Genomic DNA, 21,440 nt, shown 5'->3' with positions numbered 1-21,440 from the left:
CGTTCCTGTGAACTTGTAGTTGGAGCTAGACTGCATCTGTGTTCTCTGAGCTTCACTAGTGGAACTCCGCCCATCTACTTCCGGGCAATGGAAATTAGGATTTCTTCAAAATAAGAGAGCCCAAGTTCAACTTTATTTAGCATTTATTTAAACATGGTAAATAGGTGTCAAGGAACGACAAAATATCACCATATTAACAAATATATCAATGTAAATGAGGATTTCTTCAAAATAAGAGACCCCCAAGTTAAACTTTATTTTGCATTTAAACATGGTAAATAGGTGTCAAGGAACATTGACAACAAAAATATGCTCACCATATTAACAAATATATCAATCATAACCATATCATATTTTTCCCCAGAAGGGTTTGTTATTGTTCCTATATTCTAATAATAATAATTATTAAATGGTATAGGCCCCCAGAATAATGGTCTGTACAGAACTATTTTCCGCTCTACTCTGGAATACGTCTAGAATCCATATCAGGAGAGTTTGAATCTAGAGTGATGTCATTGCAAATGTTGCTGGCTATTTATTCCAGCCATACATCTTGAGTACCCGATCTGCACCGCACTGTGTTGGACTTGGACACATCATGGATTGTACAGAGCTATTTTTCAAAGACTTTAAATATAGCTCTGGTATATGGGACACTTCCAGAATTGAGGAGTAGAGTGGTACTAGAGATGTATTGACATCTTTGAAAGATACTTTTGTACAGTCCATTATATGTATCCTACACAGTGCAGATTGGGCACTTAGAGGTTTATGGCCGCAGTTAATAGCCATTAACTTTTGCAATAACATTGCTTTAGATTCAAACGTTGAATCTAAACTTTGAAACTCTTTGAAAAATAGTTCTGTACAGCCCAGTTTATACAAATATATTAGGCATGTATAAAATGTTATTCCACCAATATGTACATTTTAAAGCTCAAATTGCTTTTTCAAAATGTTATATACTTGTTGCGTAATTAGTGCTCATTTCAGGAAACCTATCCCATCCCTTTCCATTCACGCTTTTATATTGAAGCCGCGAAAACAGCGATTAGAAAAACCGGAAGTGTTGATGGAGCTTGTTGGAGCTCAGAGAACAGATCTACATTGCTGCTTCAAGAGTCTAGAGAACAACAAGAAGGCACACATTTGTGCACATCCGGTTTCGTAAAAAGATTTTTCACTCACTTCCGGTACCAACGACAGGGTGAGACTTCTTTGTCGAAGAATCCCAGTGAATCTATACCAAAGATAATAAAGTGCTTATCCTATCTCTGTGGCTGCATCTTCAAATCGGCTATGGTTGTCTATGTTTCATTTTTAGATATCACACATGAAGCCATCAACCCGGTTTTTGATTGCAGACATCAGGAAGACAACTTATGTTTTGTATGTTTTCCACCCAGTGAATAAATTGATTGAAAGAAGTTGTTGTCTGTCTGTCCATCCTTCAGCTGATTGACCTTAATGAGCAGTGTGCAGGATAGGTCATGGACAGATGGTAAAGAGCTCGAGTGCATTTAAATCATAAATTTTCAGATCATATGCACCATTTACACAAATAAGTGCACTCCAAATACCATTTTGGTACTTTATTTAATAAATAAATAAACAGCATTGGGAAAAGTGAACATAATATTGAAATAAAAGGCACTTTAAAACAAGATGTGTAGAGGCATTAACTTAATACAGATCTTACGAACACTGAGGGGTACCAACTTGGTATGACTTCGGAATTAAGTTCGCTATCTGTTTAATAATAAGCAGCATACAACACTTAGTATAAGCCTTTGTAAAGAAGTCCCTAATATTTGGAGTTGCTTGGAATGAGCACAGAAAAGGACCTGAGAGTGACAAATGCAATCCTATATAATATAATATCACTACATTAAATGTCGACTTAAAATTGATTGTTCAAATAAGCAATTAACAAAAACATTGTCACATTGTTTCAACCATTACTTTATCCCATTAATAGCAGTGGTTTTCAGTCCCTTTTAAATTGGCCGTTATAACAGTCTTTCAATGTAAATATTGATAAGAACAAAATTCCTGATATTGTCCTGACATTGTCCATATTTTTCCTAACCCATACACTCAACTTTTCAGTCTTTCTTTGCAAGGCAAAGCAGTACTCATAAACAGTGCAGTCACATTTTTACAAATCAACAATAAATGCTTCCCATGTTAGTTGCACTTCTCTAAACATTCCATGCTAGCCAATGACACGGTTAGAATTATTTAATGAATTTATGAAAGACAAATATGTAATGTACCTTTAAAACTACCCTCAACTGTGATTCCAGATTGTTTTTACCCTGATGAAATCTAGTATATCCATTATTTCATCCATTATTAACTACTATGTACTGTAAGATACCCGATAGCTGAAAAAAGACTTTGTCGCCACAATGCATGTATGCTTTAAACCCAGGTCCTGTCTGAAACTCACACAATCACAATAAGTTGAAGTTGTAGAGAGAGAATGAGAAAGAGGGAGAGAAAGAGAGAGCTGTTTGTGTCCATATGGATATTGTCTCTATTAAAAGCCTGTGGCAAAAACTTAATTTCAACCAGTACTTTAAAGACTGCATGAGAGATGCAACATAAAGTAGCCTATATACATACTGTACATGTTTAACACAATAAGCTGTTAGTAAAACAAATAACATGATAGTGGCCAAGTGTAATGTGATAATACTGAAGTGACAAAAGAAATGATAAGCTAAAAAAAAGCCCCCCCCCCAAATCCTTCTCATGCCCGAAAGCTATATTTGCATACAGTGTTGTTCTGGGAGACCAGAAGCTCCATCATTTGCCTTCATATTTGGGATTGACCACAGTCGTAACAGCACTCTTGTAGATGGGGTTTTCACCCTGGAGGGCAAAAAAGACAAATAATAAAGAGTTATATATTGTATAACAGTCACACCGTAGGCTATGTGAGGCAGGCACATGACAATCATATGGCTGTTAGTATCAGAGACCATGGCGAACACATCACAGCAGAATCAGAGCCTTTAATTCAGAAGATCAAATGATCATGAACATTCTTTTGCCAATGGTCCTATCACTAAGCCACGCCCCCTTTGACAACTCAGACAAACAAACAACGCTTCACTGACAGTGACTGACTCACCGACCGTGACTGAATGACATTAAATTACTTACAATGGCGGGAGTTGGCAAATTTCTGATTTCTGATTTACCACAGCAAGTAATAGACATGTTTTTTAAAGATTTTTTAAAAGATATTTAAAGAATATTTCGTCTAGAAGCTTTTCACCATCAGATATTAGGGAGTTGTTTGTCAGAGTTTTCTGCCTGTAGTGACTTTTGCTGTGATATGATTGGACAATTTCTATTTCGGGGCGTGGCTTAGCGATAGGTCCATTCTGTAAAACCGATCGTGCCATGGATATCTTGGTACTGTAAACAGCATAGTGTTGAGAGAGCATTCGTGTGGCAACCAGGAAACACTGTTAGCAGAAACATTGATACAACATCAGAACATGCCATTTTGATAACACTTCATATATGATACAGAACAAATTCTGTGCCTTAAGTGAACTATATGGGAATTCCTAGCATCTCTATGCAAACTTCCCACTAGGCAAAGTTACAACAACCAGAGGGGGTACTTTACTGTATGATCTCCAGCAACAAGTGTAAAGACACATGCATGAAATTATATTGACTGTGTGAGTTCAATGTATTCCCTCATGTGAATCTCTGTACACTTTCCTGAGCTGACCTTTTTGGCTCCTGAATGATAAAAATGCAAACTGAAATGGAGTAAAATAAAACACACAAACACACAAAGAAAAGCCCATGCTGGAAAACAAGACAGGAGGAAAGCAATACCAACTTATAGAACTGCCGCTTTACGTCCATAGATTGGATTCTGGAACTTATTAATAGGACTCTTGTAAATGGGATTGTCTTGCTATGGGGTAGAGATGTTTCAGAACGGGGAAAAAGACAGAGGAGACAGAATGGAAAAGCATAGATGAAGATAAATGTAAAGAATTGAAAAATGACAGGCTATGAGAGATGTGAGAAATAGAACTGAAATAGAAGAAATAAAAGCGGAAAACATCCCTTTTATAATCCAAGCACATTACTTTTTTATCTCCATACATTTCTATAATCCCCTAACAGCTCTGTATTTCAGACTTTGTAGGCCATAATGAGAGGCCCCAGAAGCCTCAGCTGCCCTGCCCATGCCACCAGAGAGGCTCTCACACATGTGGAGGGCCTGGGAGTGATCGGGACAAACTGAGTCATCGTTGCCCTGCCCATCCAAAAAACCCACTGTCCACAATCTAACCTCTAGCCTGTAATAGCTAGTGAATCAACACTAGAGGGGAGCAGAGCACCACAAGCCAAACTATCCTGGCCCTCAGAGAGAGGAGGAATGGTGGGGTGGTCTATGGCCACTCCCAGGAAAAGAGAAATATGTCCACAGGGAGCAAAATATTCCCCCCAAAATGTCCCTGGCATCTCTGTTGTTGTAGTTTGCTGTGATATGACTTATATTGTGTAATTGGACTTTTGAAAGTAAAATGACTGTGGTGCAGCATCTTACGAAATCATTACCAGGCCTGCTAGAGTTATTAACAGTTGACGGCACATAATTCACTACTCTGTGTTTCCTTTAGGAGCCCATTTCCTTCTTGTAATTAGGTAAGTACACAGTGGCCATATCCACAGCATCTGGTATCCATGTCTCACTCAGGACATGACGGTTGAGGGACATGTCAGAGACCTGCAAAAAAGATACATAGCTGTGCTATGTATGATCATGTACAATGAAGCTGAATCATAAAAGTTGATGCAACCAGTGTAAAATTATAGATGACTACCGTTGAGCATACTGTATATCTCACATGTCTCTTGATATAGCTTCTTCATGTTTTTATATTGTGTGTTATATCACTATTTGCACTTCTGGTTAGATGCTAAACTGCATTACGTTGTCTGATACTCTGTACTCTGCAATGACAATAAAGTTGAATCTAAGGGTTGATTCACACCTGTAATTGGGTGTGACACAGTCTTATCATTTGGTCCGCATGTCGGCAACCAATAGTGTCAGACTTTTCTTTTGAAATATGGAACTACTTTTCAACGTTGTTGAGAATCACAACACAAACTAAATGGATTCGGTGTGCATTACCCACTGCTACCTAGTTAACTATAACAATATTTCACATTGTTAGCAGGCTCACAAAACAAGCTGTGTTAGTTGATTAGCGATGTGTCATTGATTTCCAACAACGCTGAAATGTATTCAATTTTTTTCGAAAGACAAGTCAGATCATTACATCGGACCCCAACATGAGGACAAAAGCATTAGAATGTGTCAATCTTGCACTTGGACCTGGTTCAATTCGGGTTCACACTGCAATCTTGACAGAGCAAACGATCTTCAGGTCTGCTGTGGTTCTTTATGCCCCCAACACCACGTACTTGCTAACAGTTTTGTGATTGGTCAGAATTTGATTTGCAGTGTGTCAATCAACTTTGTTGATTCTCTATTCTCATTTTCTGTTAAAACAAAACAACATAATCATGACCAGGTTATCACAGAGTTTACCCTCAATATGTAATATTCACATGCATTGTTAATGAGAGGGATTATACAGCTATTATTGGCATGAGCGTAAACTCCTCACAAGCTGGTTTATCTTAATGTGAGGGCATGGTGAAATAGCATTTTGGGTATTCTTAACAGAATCTAAGATGCGATATGATGGATTGTTAAACAGAGATGAGCAAAGCATTGCCAATCATTATTAATCATGAAATGTCTTCTGGAAATATCTTTTCAGATATAACATAATGCTAAGTTGTGTACGTTGGTCATGTGACCACTTTGTTCGTTCGATCATGTCCCATGAGAAATAATAGAAATAATCATTGGGAATAAATCTACGTCTTATGTTTGACCTGTCATCTATTTTCAGTGTTTTATTATATTGTGTGTTGAAGTCTCGACAGTGCATAGTACAGCAATTTAGTTGTATTCGGTTTGTGGGTTTATGGGCATTTTCACTGCAAACGAATCGCGCCGTGGAGCGATTGCAAGCGGACCGAGACCACCCTCTCTAGGCAGATGATTTCTGTGTTCACATACAGTATGCCCAAACTAACCCAATTAGGGGGGGGGGGGGGACGCTCCCTGATTCAGACCGACGAGATAGGTGTGTGAATCCACCGTCATCTAATCGAATCGAATCATCGACACCATCTCTGAGGGTCGCTGGTATTCACACTCTTACCGTGTCCCATTTAGCGTTCATCTTCTCTTTCTCAAACTTGGCGAACTCTCTCCTGTCATGGATGATCATGAGCATCTTCCAGATCAGCAGGAGGGCGAGACCGATGAGCACAATGCCTGCCACCACGCCCGCCACGATGGGAATGATGTCAGGACCCGCCGGGCAATCTGCAACACGGTCACACACAGCCGGCAACTTAGTCACTACATTTGTGTCATAACCAGGGGGCTCTGACTTCACTTTGTACTGACCATCTGACCTGGGGCCCAGGCCAGACGGTAGTTCTAGGCTAGTCTTTGACTGGACTGGTTACATGGTCAGGAAAACACCCGAAAACACTAGACATAACACTACCAAATGAATAACCGAATGCCTAACTTTTTCCCCAAGTCGTGAGCTTAGAATTTTAAGGTTCTATCTCCGTTTCGGGTAGTTCAGAGATATTGAGCGTCAACGTTTTTACATTCCGTTATGTTTTGTGAGATGGAACCTTTGTATTTTATTAATGACTAACTAAACAATTTCAACATTTAAAAAAATAACACCACACAGGCATTAATAGACACCTAATGGATCAGACAAAAATGGAGATAGAACCTTATAATTCTAACGTCACAAAGTCTCTCTGCCTATCCCAATTCCCCCTGCTCTTACCGAGTGTTTCCACCACATAGACCTCCTTCTCTGTGTTGTTGATAGCGTAGGTGTAGTAGAACCAGCAGTCGTTGGTGTCCCTCTCCTTGCAGTGCATCAGGGGGAAGGCCTGGCCGGGCTGGGGCAGCTGCGCCCTCTCCTTCACCTTGATGAGGTTAAAGTCGCTGCAGTCTTTCTCACACGTGTCCTTCTTCTCCCCAGTGCCAAAGGCCCTGCACTGAACACACTCTCTGTGGAAGAGGGGACATTGAAGACAGAACATTGAAGAGAGAACATTGAGGAGAGAACATTCAGGAGAGAACGTTGACATGACAACTCAATAGAGTAGCACACAACATGTTCCATCACACCTCAGCCCCTTTACAGCCTACAATGACTAGGGGTGTAACGGATCACGGATAATCCGTGATCCGTTCGGATCGCCCTCCACGGTTCGGAACGCATGTGTACCGCGGATCAATAGCAAACCCGTTTTTTTTTTTTTTTTTTTTTTTTTCCTCCCCCTAACACCAGGGGAGCCACCCCTCCTAAATGTCGTTGTTTGGTACCTGTACTGTAGCAATGACAATAAAGACCATTCATTCATTCAAATGTAACCGGTAGAAAAACAATCATGTGCGCTTTATTCTCACTCTCTGCATGCATACTGAGTTGACAACAACATTCATTCACTCATCTCTGTCCCACTTATATCACGTCATATCACCCGCTAAGCAGCCTGGGTGATTGTGTAAACACACAAAAAAAGTACTCTGTTACGTACTCACTCCACGTGAAGCTGGGAATCCACAGCAACAAGTATCATGGCGAGTGCTACGTTGGCGAACTGGAAAGGCCTGTATGGGAGCACTTTGGCTTCCCTGTTACTTATAATAATGATGGAAGGAGGGAGGTCGATAAGAAAGTTACGGTGTGTAGGCATATATATGTTGTTATATATAGATGTTATATATATATATATATGTGATATATATATCAGTTTTGACATCTTGAAAGTTGTTTTTTTGTTTCACACATTAAAAGTGGTGTTTTTACAGAATTCAAGGAAAATGTTGTTTTTATTAAAAAAAATATATGTTTTGTGTTGATCCGAAAAATGATCAGATCCGTGACTCAAAATCCGTGACACGATCCGATCCGTGAGTTAGGTGATCCGTTACACCCCTAGCAATGACCAATCCCATCCCAACCGAAAAACCTACAGTATAGAGCTAAAATATCGAGCACGACTTCAATGCTCTTATGCCATAAGATGCCCAAACTCACTTGTGCTCTGCGCAGACTCCAGGGCAGGTGGGGCAGATCTCACAGGTGGGGCCTTGAAACTTGGCGTCTGTACACTTGCAGATGCCACACTCGCAGGTGCCTCTGCCGTTGCAGGTCTGCTTGTTCGAGGCTAGACAGGTGCTGTTCTCCAGGGAACAGTCGCAGGCACTTCCTGTCCAGTTGGCGTCGCAGATACAAACCCTGCAATCACAGTGCCCGTGTCCTGGCAACACAACACAACACAGGGTCAGAGGTCAGTTATTTCAGGGCGCTTAGGTGGCATAGCAGGTTAAGCGTTGACCAAGTAACCGCAGGGTCCCCGGTTCGATTCCGGCCGGGGACATATCCTGCATGTCATCCCTCCTCTCTCTCACCCATCCTTCCTGTCTAAATCTCTACTGTTTCTGTCAATAAAAATGAAAAATATGAGTGGGACTGCCCCACTCAGAAAAAATAACAAACAAACAAAAAAAATAGTCAGTTATTTCTCTAGATTAAATGGAGATCAAAGGACCTAGATGAACAACTGTAAATGTAAGTTCATATAAGTAAATAAGAACAAATTAATTCTAATCTAATAGGGGGACGGCTCATTAGATCTCAAGCAATCACATGTGTTTGCAGAGAGGTCTTCTGTGTGCTGAGGAGGTTGGCCAGCATCAGGTCTGTCTCCAGGTGTAACCTACGTACCTCCACACAGTTTGTTGTTGGAGCGGTCGCAGTTGAAGTTGTCACACTCGCACAGCTTCCCGCTGTAGCGCTCCTCTGGGTTCTCTCTCTTCTTGCACTCGCAGGTCCCGCACACACACTCTCCGTTGTTGCTGCAGATGTCCGTGCCGTTGTCCTTGCGGCAGTTCTTGTCCAGATCTTCGCTGGTCACCTCGTTGGTGCTACACTCACACTGCCTGCCGATGCGCCCTTCGTTACACCTGAGAGAGGAAAGGATCAAGTAAATAAATACAGGGATGCAAACTGGTGATGGCCCAAAAAGGTGACAACATTTTTGGGTCATCACCAATTATTTATTTTTTTGCCTGAAAACAAAGGTATTTTGAGGTAAAAACGGCTAAAAGGTGACAAGTTTGCACCCCTGTTTTTAAAATAATTTAAAATAAATGAAAGAAACATTTGATCAAATAGACTATTGAAATATATATATATTGGCACTCTCTGAGGAGTGTACACACACAAACACAACTTTGACGTGCTTATTTCGAAAAAATTAATCATGTATGAGCCACAGTGTAACATAATATCAACTTTTATCGGCTGTTTTCACAGGAACTAGCTTTGCGTCATTAATTAACAGCTTGTGTCAAGGAAATTAAAAACAATAAACGTACAAAAATCCTACAATCAATACGACGGTGTATGGTTGTGTTTGTAAGATGAGTGATTCAGATTTATTCAGATGGTGAAACATACAGACTTACTTGCAGGCACCACATTCATATGTTCCGTTGCCATTGTGGCAAATTTCACTGTTTACGATCCCATCTTTGTGACAGTCACATTCACAGATGAAGCTCAGCGCAATCTCCACTTCCTCTGTGAAGCCCAGGGGCTTGATCTTGATGATCTCAGGCTTGCCTTGCTTAGGACACTGCTTAGCAGTGATGCTAATGGTGAAAGACACCTACAGACACAGTTACAGTAATTGGTCCAAGAGCTGAAAACACTTCAGAAAGTTGGGCATTTCCAAAAACAAATGGTTGGCTGGTTCTGTTCTGTTCCTACCTCGTCGCCGATGGAGATGTTGGAGCACTTCCTGCCATTCTCTCCTTCACCGACGGCTCCGTTCTTACAGCGTGACTGGTATGTTATGGTGACGCCCTCTGGCAGCTTGCTGTTCTCAAGAATAACCTCTGACGATAGGGACTACAATAGAAAGCACAGAAAGATATCTCTAATATATCTCTAATATATACACCTTGTGTATTTTATTATCCCTGCTATTATAGGGATTGGAAACATCCCTACTATTTTAGGGATTAACAGTCCAAGCGATTCAAGGAAGTGCAGTAAAAATATCAGTCCATACTTACATTGTAGGCGTCGATAATCAGGTTGATAACATTGCTGGAGTTGGCAGAGAGTGTGCCCACTGCAGACTTGGGTATGAGATTCTTCAACTCCTGAGGAAGGAAAACACGGAGGGGGAGAACACGATTCAGTAAATGATGTGTGTAGCTGTGTTATGACAGGGTAAACCCTGTGATCGCTGAATACTGCAGACCAGCAATGAACAAAACATTGTTTGAAGCTGATTTATACAAACACGTAGTGGTGAAGTCTAAAAAACATTTTCCATGTTGTGACAGAGATCCAAGATCAACAGTGAAATCAAGTAAATCACTACAACTCTTATTCTATTGATAACGAGCATACATTGAACTGATTGGACATAACCAAAGGGACAGGATGAAACCTCAGAAATCTAATTGGCTTAAAAAAAAAAACAGTAGTGCAGAAGAACATAATCAGAGATCCAGAGTTTTGCTGCTGTAAATAAGGAGCAGATGCTGAAACCAAAGGTACACACTCATGTGCTCTTTAACGAGTTGGGTTTCCTCCAACCACCACAAAAGCACTAACACTTGGAAATAAAAATGCAGTCTCTACACATCGACAGAACCTGTGTTTTATCGCTTAGCTCAAGGTCTAACCTTGTAGACAGGCTGGAACTCCTCAGTGACTGCGAAGATGGTCTGGATGTTGTTATCACTCAGCTTCTGGACCAGGTGGGCGATTGAGGGGTAGTCCTGTAAGAGGGCAGAGCAAGAGAACATCATGTCAGATCTCGACATATCCACATTCCAGACCTCAAGAGGACACTAGGATAATACTAAACGTATGATAGTATCTATACATACATAATAGTGGCTCATTGTGTACATGTTGTTCTCCAAGTGACATTTCCCATCGTTGGGCAGTACAATCCCACCCAGCTTCCCGTCTCCAGCAAAGTGGAAGCCAGCGTCAGTGGAGAACACAAGCAGACGGGTGACGTTCCTCCAGCCAATGTGATCCTGAGGGGTGGAGAGAGAGAGTGACGACCCATTAAACCAGATTGTAAAAAAAGAAACCCTTTAAGCAAAGTCCAACGGTTACGGAAAGATCCGGAACCGAAATGACAAGACGTAGAGAGGACGAAGGAAGTATTATTTCAAGAACGGTAGACTATTTGAGGCGCTACCCCATGAAATCGCACGTTTACATCCTAGAGCGAACGAACAGTGAAATGCCGAGGTAGAGCTTTTTCAAGCTTATTTGCAGGGAACACAAAAACATAGCAAAAAGGCTTTTTGAAGGTTGTTCCTTTTCAGATACAAAAACATGTATACTTACACCACACACAGCCACTTGCATGATGGCATCAAACCCCCCCTCAGGTGAGTCCAGGTTCCCAGAGATCTGCTGCTGGCCCACCAGTGTGTTGAACTTCTGCCCGTGGCTGGTCAGTTTCAGGACATTCTTATAGCTGAAGGGACTGGTGCAGTTCTGGTCCCCAGTGCACGGGTTCAACAGCTTGGCCGGCGTGGTGCTGATGTAGGGCATCACAGTCTTCTCCACAAACGAGCCAAAGCCTATACAACACAATATAGACAGACATAACTATGTAACTGTGTAACTAATAACATTTCATAACTATGCTACTGTATATTCAATCAGTGCTGACAAACAAAGAGACATAAACAATTTGAGGTGTTTAAAGAACCTGTACAGCACGGCTTCTCACCGATTCTGAAATCAGAGGTGATCTTGGACATCTCCAACATCAGACTGGTGCCCAGATTTTTGACGTTTTCCAGATCGTCCTTCATGGAGTACGACAAGTCCATAAGGTAGTAGAGGTCGATCGGGTAATCTTCCGCTCGTTTGAACTTCAAGTTAAAAGATTGGGCTTCACCTTCAGAGACAGATGCAGGTGTGTGAGCTCTGTCCTTTACACACACACGAGTACAAGGAGTACTCCCTCCTTCCTAACATCATTATTACTTCTGTACAGTTGATAGATTCAGCTCCGAAAGAAAGTGGAGCTGAACTATGCTAAGCTACATTACATAACGCTATGGATACTACGTGGAAGCACAAAAATCTAACACCAAAACAGGCCCCAGCATTACTTCAACAAAGGTTCAACATCTGGTTGTTTTGGATGGCTGTTATATATATATATATATATATATATATATATATATATATATATATAAGCAATTAACATATACGATATGGGTTCTAACCTGATCTGAGGCTAAGCCTGAGCTTCTGGGGCTGGATCTGAGTGATGTCCTCTGGTTTTTGTTTGTCCGCACCCTTGTTGCGATTGGTGACATTTAAGTTCTTGAGGATCTTCTGGCTCCCGCGGGGGTTCTCGATCTTAGCGGCGACACAGTCCCTCTTCCTCAGGGACTCCAGCTCGTCACAGCGGGTGGAAGTGGCCTCCCCCTGCTTCAAGAAGTCCTGTTCAGAGGAAGAGAGAAGGTCCATCATTGTCCTTCACTAGACCCCCAGCCCACTTATCATTCAGCACAACACTGTACGTGTCTACAGAGGTTTGTTTGGAACATCATTGTATGTTGTACAGTTCTGAGTGGCACTGAGACTAGTTCTGTTGATACTGAGGCTGATAGAAAATGCAGCTTTCGCTACCGAATTTAGAGCTGTCATCCTGCCTACTTCGTTCTTTATGTCCTGTTAATCAGTCAAGTAAGCAATAATAAAACACAGGCCCATATGGACAACACCTCTGTTCCGTTATCAAAGGGTATACAGTAGCTAAATCCTCTATAGCCTCTCATTCAAATAACTACATAAATACTGTAACTACGTGAATACTGGCATAACATCATTATTCACATAGGAACCCGTTTTGAGTTTTTTTTTAACGTTCTGAGTAAAAAGAGTCAACTCAAATCCACATACTGGGTCTGTACACCATCCACATTTGGCTCCAACTTGGATACACTCCCCACAGGACTTGGCATTGGCCTTGATGCACTCGTTCCCCTCTAGATGGAAAAAAACAAAGGTTGGAAAGACGCAAAGGCACAGAATCAGTCCTTAAAAAATAAAGCCTCTGCCTCATCATTTGGTTTGGAACACTGGGGCTCATTGTAATTGGAGCCAGCGAAGAGACGGAATATTCCATCTTCCCATTATGTACTGTACTGCGCACCAAGAAACTACGGTGGAGCTTCTTCTGGTTAACGACATCATTACATCATAGCAATGTGTCACTAGTGGTACATCACGTAGGTAGTCATCGTTCTGTATTGTACATTTACTATGCCATCCAATAGAAATATGATCGTATGATGTATTGTTATAGACAGGGGTGCACAATACTGATGATGCTCAATAATTGATTTGTCTAACAAGGTTTGGGTTAGCTAGAGCAGAAACAGATAGAGATAGTAGCAGAGACTAGAGAGAGATTAGGATGATAATAATAAGATAACTTACCTTGCTGGGCATTGGTGTAACAAATGATTCCTAACAGCATGGATATCAAAAGCAGTTTCAGGTCCATCTAAAAAAGAAAAGAAAAGAAAAAGAGACAAACCGTGGTATAAGTTTTAAAAAAAAACACTGTGTGTCAGATCACTGCATTAACGGGTGGCTGCGAATTCTGAGAAGATGGTGTTTACAGTTCATAGTCAATAGAAATATCAGCCCGAAATGAAATCACGAAATGCATAAATTCACAATTTATTTGACTAAAGGCCCCTCATACTGTAGCTGAAGTGCTTCATATTGATGATAAATCCCATCAGTAAATGGAGCAGCTATAATTGGAAGCGATAAACTATCCAGTTGCAGGGGTTTTCTATTCTCAGTCAGTCACAGGATAACTAGGGGCTAATTCAATAAAAACCTCCTCTCATAATGGCGTTTCTTCTCCCCTGACTAGCAGTCTCCCCGCCCCTCTCCCCCCCTTCCTACTGTAAATAGCTCAGACTCCCTCAGGTCAAAGGCTCTCCTGCCATGTCCATCGATCTCCAGCCAGAACAAAGGCCTTCTGTTCAGCCAGGTCAAAGAATCATCCCCTTTTTACGCTGAGCCCACAGCTCCTAAAAACAGTAGGGCTAATGGCCTTTCTGCATTGATGGGTTTGCATAGTTATAGGATAATGCTGTATAGTCACCATCGCCTAGTGCATGTGTTTATACTGATAGCATTATAGGGTTTTATGACAGGCTGTAAAACAGGCAACAAAATAATGTACACTTTTGGCACCAACAAACTGAATTTGAAAGACGCCCTACAGTATGTGCAGACACCCAATCTGGTCTTAGTTTGCTAAATTAAAATGTGCAACCAGTGTTGGAAAGACCCTAAGAATCTGTCTTAAGAACACCAGACGATATGTGTCAGTGTGCTTTTAAATGTTGAAGACAAATCCCTTGCTGTCCTTACTGTGTGTCCTTACGTGTGCAGCATGTACAGTCTGTCATAATTGTTAATGGCACTTATTTAATACATTTTACGGAACATATTTATGTCATTTGCTGGCTTTGTTTTACGCCTGTTCCTCCAGATCAATGACCAAATGGGCTAGGGTTGAAAGGGAGAATGGAGGGGTGGGGGGGGGGGGCAAAATCAAATGGATTTGTTTCATTTTTTAATTAACAGTAGAGGAACTGTACAGAGGGGTAGTGGGGGAGGAAGAGTCAAGATGTACCCTGATTAAATGGGTCTTCAGTCTATGGCGGAAGATAGGTAGTGACTCTGCAGTCCTGACAGCAGTGGAAAGCTCGTTCCACCACAGAGGATCTCTGATACAAAGCACCAACCCAAGGGAGGTAAAACACAAGGCCTTGGCCTCTAAGGGGACAGGACACCCAAGACAGAAATGTTAATCACTAGCATGCTTCTCCTTAATGCACATATTTTTACATTAGGACTAGATGTGCTGGGATGAGGAGGGCATTCATGAGAAATTCCCCTACTTTTTCCCCACATGACAGAAAATGATGGAGGGTCACCATACGCCATAGCTTACACCAAAGAGACAGTAAACCGCTGGGAACGACATCCAAGACCGTGCCCTGTGGTGAGGAAGCTCTGACAGTCGATGTGTATGGTGCTGAGTGAAGCATTCCTGAGCAGAATCTGTGTATCTGTTCCCATATCCACCCAGCAGGCCAGACAGACAGCCTGACTGCCACCGCCAGATTAGATCAGCTGGACTTGGCCTCTCTGCTCCTGTACGCAACATAATCAGCACTTCCGCCATCACAGCACGGATGCTATTACTCAAGGCATTCCAGTCATGTTAACTCCAAGACCAACAGTTTAGCTCAACCTAAGATATCTTAAAAGGAGGTCAGAACTAAACAGAAACAGTTATTGATGACTGGTGAAATGATTGATGAAACGTTACAGATGTAAAGCAGCTATTCTTTGGGCATTTGAGCAAAAAAGAAGCTGAAGTGACTCTTTGATAAACAACTGAAATCACTGGAGACAGTGTTAATGGGTAAGAAGAAGATTTGTTTAGATGTTTGACACAAATCACAGCCTCTTGTTATTTCCTCTGCGTTCGCGCGCTGGTTTGACTTTTACTCCAGCTCAGAGTTCCAGGGAACCGTTCAAAATGCAAACTATGCCTGTAAAGTGCCAGCGAGGTGTCAACTTAGAAGAACAGCAAGGCTGGTTGTATTCTACCAAGCTTAACAGCTGGGGTGTGGAATGCTCTTCAAGCTGTCCTCTCTTAAAGGAAAAGGAAGCAGAAAAACATTGCATGATAACATTCATACACAAACAAACTGGTAGAGCTGCCGTCTAATGATCGCAACTAAGGTTGGCAGATCGGCGGTTCGAGCCCCGGCTGGCCACATGCCGAAGTGTCCTTGGGCAAGACACTGAACCCCAAATTGCTTCCAGTGAGCGGGCCGGCGCCTTGCATGGTAGCTTGCCGCCATTGGTGTGTGAATGTGTGTGTGAATGGGTGAATGAGAGGCCGTTGTAAAGCGCTTTGGATAAAGGCGCTATATAAGTGCAGTCCATTTACCGTATTTCCCCTTAATGGAGATGATTACTGTACATAGTCTTCAGTGGGTAAACCATAACCATACTGGTCAGATATTTCACTGCGCTGATTTAAAAACAAATGAGCCAATGTGAGGGAGGGACGGGGAGTCAGGCCGCATTTACCCTGCCAGGTCGACGTGACACAATGCCGATTTTTTGCTCACGTGTGGCACAGATCGGATATGTAACATGAACGTGTAACCAGTAAAAAAGCACATTGAATCTGATATTCTCAGATCCGATTCAGGCCTCAATCATGTGTGGAAATAAGTCTGATACGCATCGGATATCTGTCATTTCGACTGTGATCTAACAGGGACAGGTTGGATATTCCTTGTAATTTCCGATTCGCACGTCGTTGAAAAAGCGACGGTCTTCGCATTTTGATGACGTTTGACGTTCGTTTCACTCACGACAGCTGTTCAAAAGTGAAGTCCTCTTTCTTCTCCGCCTTAAAATGGGTGCAATATTTCCTTCAGAAAGAAATGGCTTGGATTATAATTTCTGTCTCGTTTACTGTCGTTTCTGGTAACCAAACCCTCATGTACGCATTACGCAAGTGTAAGCAAATGTAAGCACAGGTTTCGGATATGGGTCATTTTTAAAAGTAGATGTAAGCAGGCGTTCCAAAAAATCGGATCTAGGCATTTCGACCTGCAGTGTAAATGCACCCTGAGAGGGACGTGTAGCCTAGATTGTCTAGTTGGCACGATAGGTAATGCATACAGAGAACTGTGTAGCATGACTAAAATGGACCTGGGCTTTCAAGCACTCCTGAGGGACCTGGTCCCGGCAGACCAGGATAGTAGCATTAACAGACCAGGATAGTAGCATTAATGGTTCGAGGAAACCAGAGCCCTCAGAGCCATGCTCCTGTGCTGCTATATTTGGACAGGCACCAGTTGTCATGCCCCATCTCCCACAACGTCCCCCCCCCGCCCATCTCTCTGATATTTTCTCATGATTAGCCATTTCCTTATAAAAACAGACAGCCCATTAAGAGCACCCATGCCAGGCAGACCTGATTTGGCTGGATAGAAGTGAATTGAACACAGTCCTCCCTTCGCTTCTATATAGACTGTTGAAAGCTCTGCATGCGCATCAGAGTCACAGGCCTTAGTCAAGACTGAGTGGCTTCACTTATCGTTAAATGTCAGCAAATTGTCAACTGCAGCAGTGATAATAGAGGAGTCTTAAACTCCTGCCTCTGGTTTTGTGCTACTCCACTGTATCAGTGGCGCTCCAGAGAGACAAGGCTTTGGGCTTTCCTTTCTCAGAATAACTGTTCTCCAGCCATGAAAAGAAGGAATGGAAATAGGAAAAACAGGAAAGGGCGGTCCTTTGTCAGGGGGAGAGAGGGACTGCCTTAAGTCCAGAGGAAAAATACTTTTACAACTCAACCACTCTGGTCCACAGTAGCCCCCTCACTCTTTCCCACCCCTCACCTCCCCCCTCCTTTCTCTCTCTCTCATACCACCCACACAATCACTCTGTTCACCCCCTGCCTGTGAGCCAGGCTAAGCATGTCTGTAACATACCCTTCAACAAGGGTGACCCTGAAACATGGCCAAACCACGCCACGTACTTTACAAGCTACCCTACAGATCTGGAGGAGAATATCAAACAGCGTCTGTGTCTTTCACTCGCCCTATCCTCCCCCGTCCTGCCCCTCTCGTGACAGACAAAAGCAATGAATCAAGTTGCTCTTTGAAATCAAGAGCAGGAAGGGTCCTGATAATGTCCCCACTGTTCCAGTTAAAGAGGCTGAGCAAACCCTCCTAATGATTTTCTTTCAATGTCCTTTCAATGTTGAAATCAGCCCTTCACTAATGTCAGAAATATATATCCTATGTGATCTTTCTGCACAACTCAAGGTCATGTTGTCCAGTAAGCCGAAACCCATTTCACAATGTTCATCTCAAATGTTACATAACACACAAAGTGTGTTGGTAATGTAGCGGTGCTTATAAAAACAGATGTCATGAAGGACATTTGGAAGAATATTGACCTGAAAAGTACTTAAGATCACAGCAGTCCTTCACGGGGTCAGGAAATCAATAGCACTTAAGCTTTTTTCGAGTTTCTTTGTTTCTTGCCTCTTTAGTCTTTTGGGAGGTAAAAATACATTCGCCTTAGAGAGCATGGGTTTGTTGCATATAGCAACTTGAGAAGAATGCTTTCCCAATCGAAATGATCATTTTAAAAATAAACCAAAACCTCCAATAGAGGACGGCTGAGTCCACACCACTATGTTGAAAATAGCGGTGCAGTAACTACTTCTGACTCTTCAGAGGTTCTTTAACAACAGACTATTACAACCACGCTGCACTAAGGAGCTCTATATGAGATCTTTTCTGCCTGCCGCTGGCTCCATCAGGGTGATCAGTCAGGATGGGGGATGTTAAATCATACTGGACTGTTCTTACTGTACATAATGTTTCAGATGTCTATTTATGTCTATTTTTATTTTTTATTGTACTCTATTATTCAATTGTCACTTTAGTTTGTTGCTGTTGTTTGTGGTGTGAGCTGCTGTAACTCTTTAATTTCCCCTCAGGGTCGATAAAGTACCTATCTATTTATCTATCCATCTATCTCTCTATCACTCTCTCTCTCTCTCTCTATCTATCTATGACAAACATCTATCTATCTATCTATCTCTCTCTATCTATCTATCTATCTATCTATCTATCTATGACATATATCTATCTATCTATCTATCTAAGTTGTTTGTGGTGTGAGCTGCTGTAACTCTTTAATTTCCCCTCAGGGTCAATAAAGTACCTATCCATCTATCTCTCTCTCTCTCTCTATCTATCCATCTATGACACACAGCAGAAGTAAGGCCGGCTCTACTGGATGATAGAACGGGGGAGCAGGTGATGAGCCCGGGGCGTGCTCAGTCAGTGCCAGTTGACTTGCATGGTAAGCCTCCACTCCCGACTCTTGCTGAGTTGGCCCTTCCTTTTCTATAACACAGGAAGCTCATTCCAATCACACAGGAAGTTGGCATGCAGTCTGGAACTGGGCCAAATCTCCCCCCTAAGGCTGGGGCATAAAGATGAGATATTATTGCTCTAGCTCTGTGGAAGCTGAGGAGAGAGCACCACAACAGCAGGAAAGCCAGCAGCATTGTCTACAAAGTGGATGGACCCATGCACCGCTAAATCTAGCCATCCTCATGATTTAAGATCTGGGAAAAGCCTATCCAGTGCTATCACAACAAGGGCTTAACAGATTAACGGGGGAGGAAATTAACAGAAGGCTCACGCATATTCAGGACCGATTTAGGCCTAGATACAGATACTTTATAAACCACCATTTGGCAAAGTGCCAAATGTAAGGACCTGTTATAACACACTTTATGAATGAATGAATGAATGAATGAATGGTCTTTATTGTCATTGATATAGTACAGGTACCATACAACGAAATTTGGGAGGGGGGGCTCCCCTGGTGCTAGGAAAAAAATACTAAAAACAAGAAGGGAAAAGAGCTGGTTTACATAAATAAAGGCTATGTACACTATCCACTATACTATACTATACAAATAAAACACTGTGCTGTACTCTATGCTATGCTATACCTATTCTAACATTTCCTATCTCTGAACCATATGTACCCGAGGGTTGTCATATTGCACATAGTGTTATTGCTTTAAATAGTATGACTAGCATGAATTTGCTTGTAGCCTATTTGCGAGGCAACTATGTAGGCCTTATAAAGGGGTTATGAAGGCTCCAGTTAGCCACAGGGAATGAACATGGCACGTAAGACAGCAGAAACATAGCAACAGATGGCCGTTAAACGTGCAAATATTTACAGCGAGAAATTATTGACCAATTTCTCACAGCCGCAGTGTTAAAGCAGGATTAACGCGGGCGCTTTGGGCGTTGCGACGCCCCCACTGTGAGTATGGAAAGCCTGTTGCTGTGTTTCCAGTTCAGCTCAGGACTCATTTACTAAAGCTCACTATTGACAGTCATAATAGACATGGTGTCTGCTTCAGAGCAAAGAGGCAAAGAAACTTTCACAGCTTACAGCTTCGTCATGACTCCAATACAGCACACCAGACACAGACACACACATGGACAGGCACACACACATACATGCACACTAACTCATTACATAACATTAGATCAGCTGCAGGGGAGAAAATACTCAGGTTGTTAACAGAGGTTAACATGATGCCACAAGGGCTAGGAAAGGGACAAAGCCCATGTGGGAACTCCTGTATTAGCTGCGGGCTTGTCTGCTTTCTGTTTCTGGATAGTGAAGTCAACGTTTGTCTTAATCTGACTTTAATACTATACCCGGCAGCTTGTTGGGGCCAGATGTGGACACCTTCAGCCTGTTTCTGGTGGGGCCCCTAATGTGAGAAACTGGCAGGTTAATGACATTCAGATGTCTTTCATTAGGCTGCAGGCTGCAACACTTGAACCTGAAGCCTCCATTTCAACTTCCACAGGAGAGTGAAATCTCTGCAGGCCTTAAACAGTAAGCACTGCGCACTAGATGTATTTCCTCCTGGAGTGGCTGGGAAAATAACTGTCAACTTCCATTGACGACATTATTGTCTTTGAAGCCAGAATTGGATGTTGTGTCTTGGGATGTTGTTTTGCTTCACTTGACTGAGCAGTATTGCACTATTGTGTTTTTCCTCCTTCCATTTGTATTAGTGCAAATGTACATCTGGTGTTGAAGGGACACTTCGTGACGTTAGAATTATAAGGTTCTATCTCCATTTTTGGTCAAAATTGAGTTTTTTACATAATCTGATCCATTAGGTGTTTATTAATGTCTGTGTGGTGTTCTTTTTAAAATGTTGACATTTTTTAGTTAGTCATTTATGAAATACAAAGGTTCCATCTCACAAAACATAATGGAATGTAAAAACTTTGACGCTCAATATCTCTGAACTACCCTAAACGGAGAGAGAACCTTATCATTCTAAGCTCACGACTTCACCCATTTTGTACATTACATTCATTATCTCCAGCACCATTACATACCAGTGTCGACATGACAGCAGCTGGTGAAAACGGGAACAAGTTGCCAACCGACAGACCGTTCAGACTTTTAATCTGAAAAATGTATGTTAGTGTAGAGTAGTGAGGATTACTCACCTAATCCCTTGCATTGCAATGTTTTGGCTTGACTAGTGATGTGTCATTGATTTTCAACAACGTTGACATTTTT

General features: G+C 42.0%; 1 protein-coding gene across 2 annotated transcripts; it reads right to left on the bottom strand.

Annotated features, from left to right (window-relative positions):
* Positions 1–2,811: 2,811 nt before the first annotated feature.
* Positions 2,812–13,737, bottom strand: itgb1a (integrin, beta 1a; the record flags this gene model as incomplete). 2 transcript variants are annotated; one of them, XM_080544255.1, is made up of 15 exons in its annotated part: positions 2,812–2,877; positions 6,285–6,451; positions 6,939–7,168; positions 8,205–8,427; positions 8,895–9,133; positions 9,638–9,840; positions 9,942–10,082; positions 10,250–10,339; positions 10,871–10,966; positions 11,078–11,233; positions 11,553–11,791; positions 11,944–12,114; positions 12,449–12,668; positions 13,131–13,216; positions 13,671–13,737. In XM_080544255.1, the coding sequence occupies 15 exons, from the start codon at positions 13,735–13,737 to the stop codon at positions 2,812–2,814; spliced, it is 2,394 nt and encodes a 797-aa protein (XP_080400381.1). The 2 variants fall into 2 exon arrangements, with proteins under 2 accessions (XP_080400381.1, XP_080400380.1); XM_080544254.1 differs by lacking the exon at positions 2,812–2,877 and adding an exon at positions 3,869–3,946.
* Positions 13,738–21,440: the final 7,703 nt, after the last annotated feature.

This window comes from Nansenia antarctica (genome assembly GCF_963989245.1).
Source record: "Nansenia antarctica genome assembly, chromosome: 13".
Taxonomy (NCBI): Eukaryota; Metazoa; Chordata; class Actinopteri; order Argentiniformes; family Microstomatidae; genus Nansenia; species Nansenia antarctica.
The sequence above is the reverse complement of the archived record's forward strand: the minus strand, read 5'-3'. Positions and strand labels throughout refer to the sequence as shown.